Source organism: Histoplasma capsulatum, genomic scaffold, assembly GCF_000149585.1.
Source record: "Histoplasma capsulatum NAm1 scaffold_3 genomic scaffold, whole genome shotgun sequence".
Lineage (NCBI taxonomy): Eukaryota > Fungi > Ascomycota > Eurotiomycetes > Onygenales > Ajellomycetaceae > Histoplasma > Histoplasma mississippiense.
In genome coordinates, this window is record NW_001813980.1 from 562,781 (window position 1) to 581,008 (window position 18,228).

Consider the following 18,228-nt stretch of genomic DNA (forward strand, 5'->3'; position numbering starts at 1 on the left):
CTATATAGTTATGTGGATTAATTTGCCTGCAACTAATCAGGTGAATGGAATGGATAGGACCTAAAGGGGTACTACAATGCACATAGACAGTGGAAATTTACATTCTATCGATACAGAGAGTGACATGTTATTGAAACATAAAAGTAAACCTATTGATGTTATCCAAAAATGTAAATAAAAATGAAAATAAAAAAATAAATAATAAATAATAAATAAAACGGTGAAAATTTTCCCATCAAAACCCCATATCCATGCAATAAATCAAACCTCTTTGAAAAAAAAAAAAAAAAAAAAAACGAAAAAGATTTTTTTCTATCGAGAACAATAGCGCAGCGTTCGTAATAGCCGTATCATCGTCGTCGTAATAGTCGTCAACAAATAAAAAGCAACAGCAACAACAATCCATCCCGCAACACCCTTGCCCTCCCTCCCCGCTTCACGCAGGCGGCGTGAAGTAGCGCTTGAACCTCTCCACCTTCGTTAGACCCAGTTGCAAAATGACCCAATGACAATTGATCAACAGGCTAGGGAATCGCAGAGCCCAGAATTGGAGATAGCCAACCGGTAACCCTCCAATGTTGGCTTTGAGATGTTCTGGCATATCGTTGTAATGATTGCGTTTGTTTCGGAGAGCGCGCAAAAGGTCCAGCATCTTCGACCCGGTGTACTTTCGCTGTTTGCCGAGACTGTCTTTAAAGTCCTTCGGAAGCAGCTTGAGGAAGTCCATTTCCAATCCAATGACGTCCGGGGCAACCGATTCAAGGCAGAGTAGATTTGCAGAGGGAGGATCGCGGGGTTCGAATTCGAAATGGTCAGATACATCACAGAGGAAATTCAGACGGTCTGCGGGGGACCAGAAGAATGGGTGGAGCATTATGGTAGTAGCGTCAGGCCTTAGATATTGAATTTTGTCAGACTCGTGTAGTTGCTTGAAGTTTGGGCATTTTGCTATTATATTAAATTTTGGAAAACTCACCGATGGCGTGGATCCAGGGATAACATTTGCCTGATCAAATCATCCGCTTCGAAAGCGTAGTCTCCGAGTTTCTGCAAATCATCTAAATTATGATACCCTTTGACAATATTCGCCTCACGCATGAATTTGCCGTCTTTATCGAACGGATGACCCCCACGAGTCAGCACGTAGTAAAAGACACAGCCAAGGGAGAATATATCAATGGCACGTGTGGCCCTTCGGTTCGTCTGAGGGTCAACAACTGCAGGGTCTGAGGAGTCGACACTCTGGTTGTCCCAGGTTGAGCCGCTTGGAGCGGTTTGGTCGTCGTCAACAAGAAGCTCCGGAGCGCGCCAACCGGATGTCCCAGCGGCGTGTGCAGTAGTAGCTCTGAAGGAACTTTGATTATCTTCCAACTTTTTGCACAAGCCGAAGTCGGAAATAAGTAATCGGAGCGAACTCGAACCGGTTCGGGGCTTCGGTGCGGCCACAAGAATATTTTGGGGCTTCAAGTCACGATGGACTATTTTCAACGAGTGGAGATATCGGACTCCAGCGGTAATTTGCCACAGAACGTCTGGTACGTCCAACCCTCCATTGACAAGACTGGGGTAATCAAGCGGCTTTTCCACCACGTCCTGTAATGAAGCAGGGCAGAGCTCCAGACCGATATAAAGAAACCCTGCAGTTTGCTCTCGACAGAAATATCGAATGACGTTTTTGTGGTCATCACTTTCCTGCAATAAGCCAACCTCGTGAGAGGCAATATCGTAAAATTCCACCAACATCCGTTTTACCGCCACATCCCGGCCATCAAAGGATCCCTTGTAGACCACAGTGCCATGGCTGCCATGGCCTAAAACTTTATCTGTGTGAACCTTCAGTTGGCCGATTCTAATCGAGCCATCAATTTCTATCATCTCTGTTGAAATAATCCTCGAAAGCTGTCTCTCGAGCCCTGGCCGCCTCGCAATCTCGGTGTGGTCATTATCGGACGGTGTCTCGGTGGATATTTTGCCATCTGCGTCTTCGCTCTGTTTCTGGTTCTGGTTCTTCTTGCCACGCTTGTGTGCGACGCCACCCCGTCTTCCACGGCGAGCTTTTTTCTTTGTTTTCTCTGGCGTCTGAAGGAGATTTAGCTCTTCAACTTCGTCATTCTTGTCATCATTATTATCAGGGTCCTGTATCCTGACCCTCGGTGTGGATTCCATATCCTCACTTGAATCCCGTGATTTCAATCGTGGCGTCACATCACCGTCCTGGTCGAGGGTTGGGACGGTGATGTTGACAGTAACGCCAGGGTCAAGTGAAGATGGTACCCCATCCGTACCAAACTCCGACGGGAGAGTCGGCATTGAAGCGATTATTGGCGTAGAGGGTGTGGTAGACAGAGGTTTCCCATTGATAGAAATGACATTTTTAAGATCGAGTTTCTGTTTCGCAAGCTCCTGTAAAGTGTGGGAGTTCAGGTAAAGAAAGGTTCCAAAAGTAAGGAGACAGAGGGTAACCACGACATCAACGACGTTGTCCCACCCCTTTTGAATAAGGACACCCGGTCTAATGGTGGGTTGGGGAGGCGATTTGGGTGATACTCTTGCAATATCTCGAGGGGTATCGTTCGATAAATCGGCTGGGGGGCCAGATATACTAGGAATAGTCCGCTGATACTTGCCTGAAGGCTCATTGAGAGAGTGGACGCCAGCCAGAGCAGCCCTTTGTTGGGCAAGGCTGTGGCTCATCAAAGGTTTCTCGTTCATGAGGTAGTCCTTCTCATAGCATTCGGCTTGCCTTGCACGTCCTGTGACCAATGGATATGAAGCTTCCGACATTGCATACCAGCCGCCATTTTCGGTACAGTTTACGAACACACGGGACTCTCGATCTTCCGGCGTATTAACGCCAAAGCTGTCATCTGGAGGGTTACGTGGCTGGGAAAGGAGAACTAGGGACGTATCGGGCGAGTCAGTGCGAGCAGGGCGTGCAACATCGAAAACACGCGCCACGGGAGAAGTAAATCGTTGGGTGTAGCGACGTCCGTCTACTTTTGAATGGTCGAACCCAAAGATAACACCGTCGTGCATACTGTAAATGTGTCGTTCGTCCATTGTTCGGAAATATTGACTTTGGAGGTCAACGTCCCGATTGTTCGGGCCCCATTCAGAATATTTGATGGTGCAAATAAGATTTCCAGTTTCTGTATTTTGGACAGTTACTATGTACTCGAGTCGGCCAAGGGTGAGCGTGCCATTTTTGGTCTCACACTCCTCGTCATCGAGAGCCTCTAGGTCATTGACACGTCGACAACTTTGTTCTGTTGAGGCAGCAGAACCTCGAGAACTGAAGACGCGAAGAATAGTGCCGGTGCGAGCATCTACGGTATAGAGGGTCGTTTCTTTTCTGGCAGTATATGTAACGGGAGGGTCGGTTCCGGAATAAGGAGTCTCGTCAACGAGAGCCTTCACAGTCAAACCCAATTTCTGAAGGCCGCCATTGGGGGCCTGGTTGTAGATGTAAAGGTCGCCATCCCGGCTGGGCTCTACGATCCAAATAAAATCGTCCTCCGGTTGCGCATCGGCAAAACCGGACCGATTGGACTGGTGATAGATTGTTTCCACCATCGGGCTGCTTGGAACCTCGAGTGCCCAACGCGGGGCCCCTGTCTTTCGATCCCTCGCGTGGATAGTTCCATCGACGGTCGCCAAGAGGACAAAGTCCTCAACCTCCCAATCCTGTAAGGACCGCGCTTGGAGCTGCGGACCCGGGCCAGCGTTTGAGTTGAGCCGGGCAGGAGGTGCTCGAACGGCGGGGTTGGGGGCCGCCAGAGCAACAGTTTCTATGGCGCTCGCATCGTTGGCGTTTGCGAGTGAGTGTGCTTGAGTGTGTGATTGAAGGGGGGCATTGTTTCCGATATAAGCTTGTAGAGGTTCGACGTTGTGGGCAAGAGGCTGCTGCTGCTGAGCGGCCCAGAGCGGGACAAGGAGGAGGGCAATGCCGGTGGGAAGAGCAGAGCGGGCACCAGGCAGCCGCCAGACCATGGTGGAGACCTACAATGCGGGCAATCGTAGGTCAGAATGTTCCCTGAGTGATAGAGGCCGCAGATGATCCGCAAAGCCCGTAGGTGACATTAGAGAGTGGTTTCAGCGTCCCACTCCAGGAGAGGGAGCGTGAGCTGGAAGAGGGAGTGGCGGAAGAGGGCTACAGAGGATCAGCAGAGCTGGAAGCGGGGCGAGGAGCGTAAGTGAATGAAGGAGTCGAAGGTGGGATAGAGGACGAGATGAGAGAAACGGGGTAGAAGATAAAATGGATCGACGGGAGGATGGAACAAATGGAAAATGGAACAAGTTGCGTGCAACCGGGCCCCGCTGACTCAGCAGTCCCCCAACCACTGGCTGACAAAACCTTCGTCCGGGGCGAAGGGCTTGGCGCAACCCTGGAAGGGCCCTAAGGACTAAGTGCTGGGCTGCGTTTGCGGCCAACCACCTGTCGCTCCGTCGGGGGCAGAAAAATGCTGTTCCCAAGGTTCCACTCCACGACCGCCGGGGAAAGTTCTCGATTTCACCACTGCCAGGAAATCAATATATTGGTTTGACTGAGCAAATTGAAATCTCCCTGTAACGATACACGTATATGCAAGCTGTACAGTACATACATGCAGTTACGTCCGCCAATTCACGTCCAGATTATTCTATCAAAAGAATTGTCAGCCCCCAAGCTTAGAATCTGTTCATGATGGTATTATTCTGTGCTGCATTGTTTACGCCTCTCAAGACCGGAATCATGTCTATTGGTTTCCTGTTCTTTGCTCCTCCAGCCCCTTGAAAGCAATTCTCGGTACAGCAGGGAGTACGGAATACCTCGTAAACGGTTCCTCGTTATAGTCTACCTACGCACATCAATTGATATCCCTTCTCCCGTGGTTGGACGGCCACACTCACTGGAACAGGACAGCATGTTCGGGGAGGGATGAGAAACTTGGGAGGCTAGACGAGTTCATCGTTTTTGCATCTTGCCATTATGCACAAACTCTATAACCTCCATCGCCCTCAACGTTCCCAAGCCCAGACATAGACGTGTTATAGTGAAAATACATGTTAAGGACGCAACATTACAAAGTTCATTCCGATGATAATGTCTTATTATGCACTTATTATTGACGCAATCTTGCGGGGTCACTGAAGCCGAGTTAAGGGTATACCAGAAGCACTGACATCGCTTAGGTTGGCTAATGACGACAAACTAGCAGCACCTAACTCAAGTAGAATGACAATGAACTTTTGAAGTGCCCCTAACCCCCCCCCCCCCCCCCCCAAATAATATACAAATATATATACTATGAGTATTAGTTTTAAAAATAAACCAGTGTTGCGTTGTTCTCTGAGTTGGAACGCAAAAAGCCCCACTTAAATTACACAATATTGCTTCCTCAGCTAGTTGAGCAGAGACATTGTTGAAGCAACATCTTATAAGTCCCTGGACATTCGTCTATTAGAAGGAGTAACGTGATATGCTTGTTTATTTTGGGTGTTGGGAACAATCATCAATGTCTTCTTATTTGCTATAACTCAGAAAGGTTCGCCATTTACATGCGTTCCCGCTTACGTGGGGCACTACGGATGATGTTATCTACCCTGAGCAGCAGCTGTAAAATGGAGGTATTGACGTTAGCCACACTTCGAACATGAAACGCCACAAAATAGTAATGAGTATGGTGATAATTATGACAACTGGATAAGGTACATACCTCTGCAGCCTCTGACGCTGATGACACAACTGCTCGCTTTAGTTTGTAGCTCTCTACAACACCCATATCCCGCATGTCCGCAATCCCACCACCAGGGGTCAGAAGATCAAGCCCTGAGCTTGTCATACCATTATTGATGGCTTGTCTCAGCCTCGTGACGAGGTCGCTCGAGTCCAAGCCGGCGTTGCTTGCAAGGATGGTTGGGAGTTGTTTGAGGGCTTGGGCAAAAGCATCGACGGCAATTTGTTTTTTCCCCGTGGTATTTTGCGCAGTTTGTTCGACTGCTTTGGCCATCACCATCTCCGCACATCCGCCACCCAGCGTCACCTTCGGCTCACGGACAGTCTGAGAGAGGACGGCAAGAGCATCGTGTAGAGACCGTTCAGCTTCGTCAAGCAACTGTTCTGTAGCTCCCCGGAGGACAATGGTGCAGGCTTGGCCGGCCGCAACACCAGAGAATTTGATCAGCGTGTCCTCGCCGATGATAACTTCCTCGATGACATCGCACCGGCCTAGCTTCACTTGATCTGGATGGTCAAATGTTGATGTGATCTCTCCTCCAGTGACCAGTGCGAGACGCTCAATGCCGTCGAAGTCGGCGTGCTCAATAGAAACAATGCCAGCATCGGTAAAAAGTTGTTCGGGCCAATTGTATATGAGTTGGCGGTTCACAAAGCAGTTGATTCCATGTGACTTAATCTTCTCTACCTTCGCTCGCATTTTTTCTCGTTCTGCTTTCTCTAATTCTGCCAATTTTCCTGTTGAGTCAACCTTAACACGGGCACCGAAAATTTTAATTTTATCCGTGTCCATAGCAGTATTTGCGACCAAGATCTTCGCGTTCTCAAGTCGCTTGGGTTGGTTCACTCCAATCTTTTTGTCCAAGATGAATCCCTCGTCGAGGTAGGAGTCACTTAACTTCCCCCCAGCCTTCTTGATAATTTGGATGTGACTTAGATCAGTAGATCCCTTGAGCCTGAGGACTGCGTCGCAGGCTACACTTGCGAAATGATCTCGGTCTTGGCTAAGAACTTTCGAGCTGAGGGTTGTGCGGGCGATCGCGTGCAAGTCCTTTCGGAAAGCAACGGGGTCTTTGCTGTTGTTCACGGCTGTTTTCTCCAGGGCTACGAGGGCCGCGCGGCTCGCAATCCTGTAGCCTTCTATAATGGTCTGAGGGTGTATTTTCCGTTCCACGAGCTTTTCCGCCTCCCGTAGAAGTTCCGCAGCGAGAACGGTGACAGAAGTGGTTCCATCGCCAACTTCATCATCTTGAACCTTCGAAATATTCACTAGTACCTTCGCAGCAGCGTTGTCGAGAGCTATGGCTTTGAGAATTGTAGCTCCGTCGTTTGTAACCATGATCTCGCCAGTAGAACTGTTAGATTGCTCGGCTGTTAGAAAAAGATGTTCTAATCATGCCCCGCATCAGAGCAGGAGAACACGTAGCGTACGCTGATTGAAGAATTTTGTCCATTCCCTTTGGGCCCAGAGTGCTTTTCACCAGGTCGCCTACTGCGATCGCACCCACAAATGCGGACAAGCGAGCATTTTCACCTTTCTCCTCCGTTACGTCTTCGGCGAAAATCTGCGTGGGATTATTGAATGACGCCTGGAAGAGTTAGAACCCAAGAAAAGGAACAGGCATAGACCAAGTTGAGGCAAAGCATAGAACTTACCATGATTGAAGCAGCAGAACAGCAGCTTATATCACGACAATGCAAGTCGCTGCGTTCGAAGACGTTGCAAGTGGGCTGTGTGCAACAACAACCAGATAGTCCTTAGACTTGCGCTGCTAACAACCTTCGTTGCAAAATTCTTAGTCAGGGTGGTCCGAGCTGTTGGCGCGCGCTTGGAATCCTTTAGGGTATCGACAAACCTCAAAAGAGCACAACATACTCCAATAACATTGGCCAAAGTTATTGGGTACACTGGCTTTTCTAACCCTTTTATTTAATTCCAATGCAGGTCCGGGCGATGGCTGAACCAGAGGAAGAAACGCGCAGCACTGCCTCCAACAAGCGGTCTCGTTCTGAGCTCGAGGAGAATCAAGTGAATGGTTTGTTCCTCGGATATCGAATACTGGTATCTAACGAAACAAAGACAGAGCTAACAAGGGCACATAATAGATGAGTCCTCATCATCGGGGGATGACTTTGGCCCTGCTCTCCCTTCCACCATACCTAGAAAGAAACGACGAAAGCTACCCTACGAAAAGGTCTACATCAATGCGCTCCCAGTTTCGGCCCGATACTCAAAGTCCCTAATGCACAAGGACCAGCTCTCCTTCGTTACTCTAACCCCTCATACTGACTTCCTTATTACAAGCTCTATTGATGGAGTTGTCAAGTTTTGGAAGAAGATGCCGGTTGGTGTCGAGTTTGTGAAGGAATTTCGCGCCCATGTTGGAGAGCTGAAAGGTGTGAGCGTTAGTCTTGACGGTAGAAATTTCGCGACGGTTGGAGTAGATAAAACGGTTAAGATATTCGATGTGATTACTTTTGGTAGGACCTTTCATTTCCTTCCTACCCCTGGGCATGCTAGAAAGTTTTGTCTGCTAATACCGTTGGTTTCAGACCTCCTGGCCATCATAACATTGGATTATGTCCCAAGGTGTGTTTGCTGGGTACATCGGCGAGGCGCATCGCTGCCACTGTTAGCCGTGAGTTGCGATTCAACTAGCGACATTATGATTTACGACGGACGAGGAGAAAACTCCACGCCCATCCATACATTGAAATCAGTCCATCGCTTCCCGGTTGTCGCAATGGCATTTAACGATGCATATGACTGCGTTATTTCTGCAGATGAAACAGGAATGATCGAATACTGGCGTCCGAATACCCCCTTCGACAAACCAGACAACGTGTTTGAACTGAAATCTACCACCAATCTCTTTATTTTTAAAAAATCCAAATCGGTTCCGTCTTCAATTACAATTTCTCCATCAGGCCATCAATTCGTGACGTTCTCCTTTCCTGATAGGCAGGTTAGGGTATTCGATTTCCCAACCGGCAAATTACACAGGTCCTATGATGAATCCATCACGACGCTCACGGAAATGCAGCAAGCTGGAACGGCACTCTATAAGCTCGAGGAGATTGAGTTTGGACGGCGGATAGCGATTGAGAAGGGACTTGAAAACCCGGCTACCGTGCCGAAGATTAATGTGGTCTTTGACGAGTCTGGCCATTTTGTGATGTATGGCTCTATTATTGGGATAAAGTGCATCAACACATTCACAAATCGCGTTGTTAGAGTCTATGGCAAAGATGAACCATTTCGTGCCCTCAATCTTGCCATTTATCAAGGCCAACCGCAGAAAAAGGGGGTTGTAACGGTTTCTATGGCCGCTAGTGCCAATCCTTTGCTCCAAGAAGCTGAAGAGCGTGATCCTATGCTCGTCAGTACTGGCTTTGCTAAGCTCCGTTTCTACCTCTTCACGAATGAAACGGAGGTATCCAAATCAAGCCGCGACGTACAAAACGAGAAACCAGTTGGAGCTCGTGAAGACGCTGCAGCTGCAGCTGCTAAACAAACAGCAACGGGCACTACGGCCGTGCTCCATACCACCCTAGGCGATATCCACCTCAGACTTTTCCCTTCCGCAGCCCCCAAGACTGTTGAGAATTTCGTTACCCATTCACGTAATGGCTACTACAACAACACCATCTTCCACCGGGTGATTCGCAAATTCATGATCCAAGCCGGCGACCCGCTCGGTGACGGTACTGGGGGCGAGTCGATTTGGGGCGGCGAGTTTGAAGACGAGTTCTCGACTCTGCGTCACGACAAGCCTTATACGCTCTCAATGGCTAATGCCGGCCCGAACACAAATGGCAGCCAGTTTTTTATCACAACTGAGAAGACGCCGTGGCTCGATGGGAAACATACGATATTCGGCAGGGCCGTCAAGGGGCTTGACGTGGTGCATAAGATTGAAAATGTCAAGACGTACAAAGAGAAACCAGAGGAGGACGTGAAGATCGTCAGCATCAGCATTACATAGTGACTCTTGAGTACGTGCTAGCAATATCTATGTGAACCGTTTCCTGCAATACATGGGTTTTTTTTTTATCTAATCGTGCAAGCGCCCATCCTCATTTTTGACACACACACACACACACACACACACACTAGAAGCATGATTCCCAGAATTTATGCATTGAGCTATTTTTTATACATAGGTATATCCAATTGGATATCTATATATATCTATACAATTGCGTATGTATTTGCTTTGGGGAAATTCGGCAGTGGCTTGGTTTGGTGTGGGCGAAGGGGGCTGGAACGAAAGTCACATGTTCATTTATTTTAATACACATATTTATTGAAAGTTCAGAAACAGTAACGATAACCGTGTAAACTCCGTTTGCCCAAACATTTTGACTGCAGCGCGATTACAGCCCATACCAAACAAGGGAAAGATATAGTTCTCCTACCCACTTAAGCGTGTTCCTGAGCGATGATTAAGAACAACAACAACAGGATCTCGAGCAGAATCAATGCAAGCCCTTGACCCCAATAAACCGCAACAGTCCATGCCCTTTCTCAACTTGCGACGCGCTGTCATAACTAATCTTTCGATCGAGGCGGTCCTCGCATATTCCTACTTACCCGTTGCGGCGCACGGGTAAATTGTCCGGATTCTGCTCTGTTCGATATATTGGGAGTGGAGCCAGCATTTCCAGGGCCTTGGGCGCGTGTATGGGCAAGATGTTGCTGTGGACCCCATTTATCGTCTGCCAGAGCTGCTGCGACTAGATTTCTCGAAGTTGGTTCACGGGCGCTCCGACTGCCATCTCCGAGGATCACAGCAGGTAGGGCTGAAGGGAAATGTGGTTGATTTGCTCGCTTACGCTTGTGCCGACGCTTTAAATAAATCAAGAGAAGAGCAAAAAAGGTGAACCCAACCGCTAGTGCGATTATCATCACCACCCATCTCCAGTGGGAGGAGAACCTATCGGAGTTTAGTGGACGAAGGCTTGAAGTTCTATTTCGAGGTGCCTTCCATAGTTGTCCAGCCCAACTTGGTTTGAGTGAAAGAATGATGGGAAGCAATGAGCGCAACTTCGACATACCAACTTGAGGAGGCTTCATGAGTGACTGTTGAAGCTGTTCCGTCCCTAGGATGGGATTCCGGAACATTGGATGTGGCGGTAGTTGTAGCCGGATTGCCTGTTGCGCAGAACTGTGCATACCATTTCTGCAGGGTAATTAGATCCGCCGGCGGACATACTGCTTCGCAGACTCCATTGGGAGAGCTGCGGAGGGCCCGCAGAAGAGTCGATTGGCAAAAACACGAGCTATAAGTGGCTTGGTTTGTTACAGGTGCCGCTGGAGGGACGCAATTCGCCTGTGCCTTGTGAAGAAGTGGACATGCAACAGCGCACCCAGGAAAGGCTGCCGAGCCGGTAGTCGGTATGAGAGATTGACATACAACTGACGTAAAAGCGGCAGTGGAGACGAAGAGCAATCTTCTCATCACGGCGTACTTCCAGCTTCTTTTTAGAGAACGAAATACGCGGATAGCATTGGAGGAGAAACGAGTAGTTAGTTCATTGCATCAATATTGGACTTCCTTGACCACATTATTAGTGTGATCGTTTTCCGCAAATCCCCGGCGATATGTTGTGGAGGTCTCTAGGCAAGTGCATCACCCCCTGTAGATGGCAGTGAGCTGGCATGGCCATGGTGATTATTGTGGTTAGCAGGTAAGCGCCTTGATGTAACCAAAGACAAAGAAAGGTGCAGGCCAAGTCCTTCTTTGATCAAGCGCTTCAGATCCAATGGCTTTGAATTGGAAAATCAAGGGAGAGGGGGAAGGATAAACCAGAGCGTTCCTGCGTGCCTCCACTGCTATTTAGCCTACATTGAAATTTGACACATCGAACTAAAATGGCCAGGAAACAAGTGAGACATTTCAACTACAGATTACACTTTTAAAGTCCTCGCACATGTGAGAAAGTTATGTAGTAAATCTGTTATAACTATCAAGGCATCGTTCGCAGGCTCGATGTCTAATACCTTGCTGTTCAGTTAGATGGCGAGATCTCAACCTGGCACTCGTAGTTATGTAGTTACCTTATATTTCTAGCGTGGTGACTTTAACTAATTAAATTCAAAACAACCAACATGACAGACAAACCTTAGACATCAAGCTCTTAAAGGTATATTGTCTAAGCTTCGAGAAACTTAAAGGACTTTTGTTACACACTGGAGCAGTGAGCAGTACCACATAAACATTTGTGTAGTATAGGTACTTCAGACACGGGATTAGCTCCAATAGAAATATTAGTTGGCAGATTCCACGTCAGCAACCTGATTATTTTACATAGTTTCCATCGATATACCGAAATGTCGCATACAGAGAAAAGGGGTTGATTAACTGCTTGCTAAAATTTTAATGTTTGCGAGTACGGAGTATAATGGTACTAATTACACAGCGTTAACATCCATAAGTACTATAGTGCCCGTGATAAGTAAAATGCAAAAACAGGAAACTGAGATTTTCAAATGACCCGCGAATGGGGATCGCTCTCTATTTATCCCTATCTTGGAGTGAAATTCTTTTCGTATCCCGTTCGATTTTGCGTTCGGAGACCAAAAACAATTGTGGAGATGCCAGTTGACCAAGATTGATTCTGAATCCTTCACGGCCTCCCGGCCTCCCTCGTCTCGAGAGGATTCCATATTATTGCTCTGCATTGGCCAGGTCACCATTATATTCCTAGCCAAGCAGCTTACGCTAGAGGCTTGCTCAAGGATGAGAGCACTTGTCCAGAGAACTGCAAATGTCATGACAATAGAGTCGTTATCCAAAAGAAGGCTTAGCGGCGTTTTGCAATTGGTTTCGCAGCTGAACAATTCCAGACGTCATGCCATCCGAGCTGGCAAATGCCGTGCTTTTGTGGGTTCGAGGTTCGCCCAATGCTCAAAAGCAAGCACCTTTCCGTCCCTTTACTAGGAGCTGTCCAGATACCCGGTCTCTGGGATCGTCCGCATCATCCTCCGCGCCCACGCCAAGCCTGGGCCAAGCTCGACGTTGCGCGGAACCTGGCTGCGGAGCGGGTTCGATGTTAGTACCCAAGGCTTTCTCTCCGTTGGCCGAGCGGACGGTGAGCGGAAGGCGGGCGGCGGCAGCGGTACCGCCATCCACGGATCCATGGATGCCGAAAAGCGTGGAGGGCTGGCTTCTTTGGCTTCTGATCTGGCCAATTCTTTCCTCGGTACTATTTAGACTCTTAACCAATATCATAGTTAAATTCTAGAGTCTTCTGCGGTAAATATAGCAACACGGTATGGGCGGAATGGGCGGGATGCTGGCATTCTGAACGGCCAAACCCTTGAAAACATCTGTCAAAGACAACAGAACTCAGGCCGTTGCAGCTCTCCACGGTTAACAACTGCGATCGTGCCACGTGGCGGGAGCGTTGAGCGCCCAAAGTCTTTTTGCTTTGGAGCAGCCAGGAAACGCTGAAGGAATGCTCCGCCCTGATCTCATTGAGGGTTCAAAAAGCAACGGCATTTTCCACACAACGGCCTCCTTTACTTTTGGGTAGAGACAACCTCCGCCATATATTACGTACTATATATATACATAGTTATGAGGAATAGCTTGGTACTTGATTTTCTATCAAGTAGCTAACCCATAAAAGAGAGACCAGAAGTTATGCCCAAAATAATTACTCTGTGATTGCCAGAGAATACGTCATGAAAATCGTCAAATTACAGAGAGGGCTGGAGCATGTTTTTTTTTGACTTGTTGGCTTACAAGTCACTTTTCATACTAAATTAGCGGACTGGTACAAGGAGAAAAATTTCACATTCGTCTATCAAATCGAAGGGGTATCCGAATATAAACCGCTTATTTCTCATCGCCACCGACCGTTTTGAACATTACTAAAATAGCATTGAGATTTCTTTTTCTTTTGGGACGATTGCCAGCTCGCATGCGAATGTCATGTCCCGTCTTCTTCCACGGTTCGTCCTATGGTCATCGGGTCATCAGAAACGCAACATTCCAGTGACAGTGATACGGGAATTCCGTGATGCCTCCCGTCCCGCAAAGGGACCCTGTTTTGATGGGTTAGCTCGCGCTTCCTGTGCGGAGTGCTGTGCTGTCGTTTTTCTTAAGATGCTTTTCAGAAGTTTGGAGTTGGGTCCTTCGGCCCCCGTTGATTTCGCCGCCACGCGCGATATGATCCCCTTCCTTCGGTATTAGTATTTCTTCCCCTTTATTTCATGACCCGCAATAACAGTCATGGAACCCACAAGGGATCAAGTCGGCCGGTGGGGGTGGGTCAACCGAATCTCTCACAATTTGGCGTGGCTCCAGCCGAGCCAACCAGGTCAAGGCAACATTGCGGGATAGATACAGGCTCTATTTTTCAAGTTTCGTATATCAAGGGACACAATTCCCGTTCCCGTCTTCGTTGTTTCGCTGTCGCCGTCTTTGTCGTTGTTCTCATTGTCCATCTTCGCAGTGGGAGCAACCATAGGGGGTATTGGCGTTTGACAGCATCCAGTTCCTTTTTGACACCGTGTGTGCCCTGTCCTGCCCCGTTGCCGCAGAGTACATTCTATTCCGCTGCTGTCTTATCACTCTCCGCTCCTGTGACTTGTCCCTCTTGCGCCTTGATCCGTCTTTGCGTTCTCATTCCCGACTGATCTGTGTACGGTCCTGTCATCATGAAGATGGTAGACCAAGAAAAAGGCTTCAAGGCAGAGCAGGTTCTGGTTGCCCCTGCGCCGGCTTACTTAGAAGATACTGGGAGCCAGGTACTTGGGACTTCTAAAACCCAGTATGAGTCGAGCCGGCATCTGCAGATGATTGCAATTGGTGGCGGTATCGGGTTAGGTTTGTTCGTGGGCTCAGGCGCTTCACTAAGCAATGGTGGGCCTGCAACGGTACTAATTGACTTTGCAATTGTTGGCGTGGTAAGTGGTCAATCTCCCATAGGGTTAGAGGCATTATCATAGCAACGCAACTATGATCACCAACAACAACAACAACAAGAGATAATATGCAAAACAACAATGACACGCGTTCGTTTCAGATGATCTTTAACGTCGTCTATGCTCTTGGCGAACTTGCTGGCTGTCACGTTTCCAGTCTCTGGTGGTTTCTACACCTTTTCAACCCGTTTTATTGACCCTTCCTGGGGTTTCGCCATGGGATGGAACTATGTTTTCCAATGGGCTATAGTCTTGCCGATTGAACTCACAGTTGCGGCCATAGTAATCGGGTATTGGGACATGGACACAAACATCTGTGTTTGGATCACAGTTTTCCTGGTGGCCATCGTTGCCATCAATATCTTCGGCATCCTTGGCTACGGCGAGGAGGAATTCTGGAGCAGCAGCCTAAAGCTTGCGGCCGTTGTCATTTTCATGATTATCGCGCTTGTGTGTGTCCTTGGTGGTGGGCCCAAAAATGGTATGTATTCCGAATATTGGGGTGCTAGGTTCTGGTACGACCCTGGCGCATTCCGGAACGGATTTAAGGGCTTCTGCTCCGTCTTCGTCACTGCAGCGTTTGCCTTTTCTGGGACGGAATTGGTCGGTTTCGCTGCCGCCGAATCCAATACCCCTGTCCAATCCCTGCCCTCCGCGGTGAAACAAATCTTCTGGCGCATCAGCTTGTTCTATATCCTTGCTCTCTTTTTTGTTGGCCCCCTTGTGCCCTACGATGATACGCGGTTGCTCGGGAGTGTCTATATCAATGTCAAAGCTTCTCCGTTCGTCATCGTCGCCAAGAACGCCGGGCTCATAGGATTTGACCATTTTATGAATGTCGTCATCTTAGTTTCCGTTCTCTCTATCGGAAATTCAAGTGTATATGGTGGTTCCCGGACGTTAACTGCCCTGGCGGAGCAGGAATATGCGCCCAGAATGTTTTCGTATGTTGACCACGCTGGGAGGCCGTTGGTGTCAACAACTACAATCATTCTCTTGGGCAGCTTAGCGTATATCAATTTATCTGCCTCAGGAGAAAATATCTTTAATTAGCTACTTGCGCTCTCTGGCCTTTCCGCACGCTTCACCTGGGGAAGCGCGAGTTCATATTTTATTCGTTGTTGTATTTATATTATATATGATTTGTCGCTAATCGCACTTAGATTTGCTTCGCCCACATCCGCTTCCGCGCTGCGTGGGCTTATCGTGGTCACACCGTCGCCGAGCTTCCCTTCACTGCCGCCTTCGGAGTTTATGGGTCATGGCTGGGTCTAACTCTTGTTGTAATTATTCTTGCTGCACAGGTTTGTTGACTTGGCGGGCCCCGCCCGACGCATGGCATCCCTCATGTTGATTGTCAGGGGGATATCCCACTAACGCGGGGAATTACTTCTAGTTATATGTCGCCGTTGTTGATATGGATGCCGAGACCTTCTTCAAGTCTTACCTTGCTGCACCTATTGTCATGTTTTTCTGGGTCTGTGGTTACTTATGGAAGGGTCAGGGTTGGCTCAAACTTAGCCAGATTGATGTTGATTCCGGCCGCCGAGAGATTGACTGGGAAGCGCACAACCGTAAGCTGGAGCAGAGGCGCAACTCCCCTCTTTGGAAACGTGTTTGCTGGAAATTTTTCTAAAACTAGTTCAAGCTATTGGTTATATGTGTGCATGGCGTGGTCTCTGTTCTCATTTTCTGAATCCCATAAGGTAGTCAATGAGAATTTCTTAGAATTGCTTGTTATATTCACCATGGATATGGGTATTCGATTCCCCTTTCAGTTGAATAGCATCTAAAGAGACAACTTCTGTGGCGAAATTAATAGCCCTCAGGGGAGGCTGCTATCCAGACTATCTACAGTACGTGTACAGCACATGTGCATACGTTCAAATATTGTGGCAGATTATCTTCACATTCTTTCTGGTAATAATTTTCTCTTCTTCCTGTACCACTTCGCCGTATGTCACTGACGGGACTAACTCAACAAGCAAGCGAACTGCAAAGTAGGGAGGCAAAAAGGACGTAGATGTCCAGGTTTGGGTTCGGCGTAATGGAAATGATACAGTCCGCTGCAATTGTGCCATTGCCATGTGAGTCGTAAGGAATTCAGGTGAGCCATATGCATGGATGGCGTTTGACGCATGGCCGCAGTGCATATAGCATTCAGCATGGTTATTTTGTTCTGGTCTGCCCATGCTCTACCCCGTTCATGTCGCTTCATAGTTGTACAGAATGAGGCCCATCGTTATGCTCACTCCCTGTCGATGTCCAACGAAGATATCACTAGCTATTTCCCGGGTATCGCGGATTATCCCATTCTCGCCTGGATTGGACCTCCTATACGAAGCACACTCTACATTTTCAAGGATTGATAACACACACCCACACCCACACACACCCACACACACAGCACCCGACTATATGGGCCAAGCCCTCGAGGAGATTTCCTAGCCATTGCCGGATCAAGAGTTCCATCAAAGAAACCAGCACACCTTCAATGTGGATATGCCTGTCGCTACAGATGTCAAGACTATGTCTCCGAGTATCTCTGATCTACGACATTGCCAAAGGGTTAATTATATAACTTATACGGTGGCTGCCACAACATAGTTTAGTATGATGTTTTACCAAATGACCCAAGGACCAACCTCATGTATCTAACAACTTGGTGCACTGCTTATTACCACGAATTTTCGGAGGAGAACAAATCTAGATTATCAGTTTCAATGCCGAGCCGGCATTATCGGGTAACTATTAGTCATTTTTCTCACAGAATACTAGTAATTGCCATCAATCAACAGTACTCAAGGTCCGTTTGCATCGGCCGTAACTTTTGTCCAGAATATTTTATTTCTTCTTCATTTTGTTGTCTCCTTAATCCGTCGAATGTGGTCGAGAAAACCTCGGTTTAATCACAATGGCCATCTACCGATTCGGATGAAGAGGTTGGTCATTAAACTTCTAGATGAAGGGTATATATATATTGGCGACGCGGAAGATCGGATTGGGTGGGTTCATCAACCGATATATCGGATTGCAATAGCCCGGATGCGACAAATTGAGGTTACATCCAGGACGTCATGGCCCGTGCTTCCAGCGGACAGGAAATGTGGCAGATTAATGTGGAAACTCACATCTGTTATTGAGAATACGTATCTTCGTCTTGAGTTCTCTTCGCCTGGTATCCCGAACCATGGCCAAGGTCGGAGGAAACAATAGTATACTGTACACGTCAACAGCATCTGAGTAACATTTGAGAGCTGTGTGGAGGTCCGCACACACATTGTGCATGGTTCGTAACATGCAAACAATGATTTATGGAACCTTTCGCATTCATCCAAGGTGCGTTTTTAGACCGAACCTTGCTGTGTCTGTCAGAGAAATGAGCGGTGGACAACGAATATATAACTATGAAGTTTGATCGAAGAGGTCGCCCGACATCAATAATTAAGTGGTGATCAGTGGCTTCTATTTGCTCATTAGTTACCAAACTTAAATTTATAGATAGATGCTCAGATCCGCTCGGTGAAAACTCGACTTGCATTAACTAGTGGGTACATACGGTGTTGTACAATGTGCT

The 18,228-nt window shown here is 47.9% G+C and overlaps 5 protein-coding genes across 5 annotated transcripts; 2 read left to right on the forward strand and 3 right to left on the reverse strand.

Moving 5' to 3' along the window:
- Positions 1-436: 436 nt before the first annotated feature.
- Positions 437-3,990, reverse strand: HCAG_03304 (conserved hypothetical protein; the record flags this gene model as incomplete). Its single annotated transcript, XM_001541157.1, has 2 exons — positions 437-893; positions 977-3,990. The coding sequence occupies 2 exons, from the start codon at positions 3,988-3,990 to the stop codon at positions 437-439; spliced, it is 3,471 nt and encodes a 1,156-aa protein (XP_001541207.1).
- A 1,544-nt stretch (positions 3,991-5,534) lies between these two features.
- HCAG_03305 (t-complex protein 1) lies at positions 5,535-7,375 on the reverse strand (the record flags this gene model as incomplete). The annotated part of the gene is made up of 4 exons (XM_001541158.1): positions 5,535-5,594; positions 5,697-7,071; positions 7,148-7,305; positions 7,373-7,375. 4 exons carry the CDS (start codon positions 7,373-7,375, stop codon positions 5,535-5,537), a joined length of 1,596 nt encoding a protein of 531 aa, XP_001541208.1.
- Positions 7,376-7,670: 295 nt separating this feature from the next.
- HCAG_03306 (peptidyl-prolyl cis-trans isomerase cypE) lies at positions 7,671-9,702 on the forward strand (the record flags this gene model as incomplete). The annotated part of the gene is made up of 3 exons (XM_001541159.1): positions 7,671-7,752; positions 7,823-8,197; positions 8,270-9,702. 3 exons carry the CDS (start codon positions 7,671-7,673, stop codon positions 9,700-9,702), a joined length of 1,890 nt encoding a protein of 629 aa, XP_001541209.1.
- Positions 9,703-10,139: 437 nt separating this feature from the next.
- On the reverse strand, positions 10,140-10,949 carry HCAG_03307 (predicted protein; the record flags this gene model as incomplete). The annotated part of the gene is made up of 3 exons (XM_001541160.1): positions 10,140-10,151; positions 10,311-10,884; positions 10,933-10,949. The coding sequence occupies 3 exons, from the start codon at positions 10,947-10,949 to the stop codon at positions 10,140-10,142; spliced, it is 603 nt and encodes a 200-aa protein (XP_001541210.1).
- Positions 10,950-14,390: 3,441 nt separating this feature from the next.
- On the forward strand, positions 14,391-17,020 carry HCAG_03308 (hypothetical protein; the record flags this gene model as incomplete). The annotated part of the gene is made up of 7 exons (XM_001541161.1): positions 14,391-14,553; positions 14,935-15,595; positions 15,956-16,007; positions 16,048-16,225; positions 16,509-16,606; positions 16,656-16,738; positions 16,936-17,020. 7 exons carry the CDS (start codon positions 14,391-14,393, stop codon positions 17,018-17,020), a joined length of 1,320 nt encoding a protein of 439 aa, XP_001541211.1.
- Between the last annotated feature and the right edge of the window lie 1,208 nt (positions 17,021-18,228).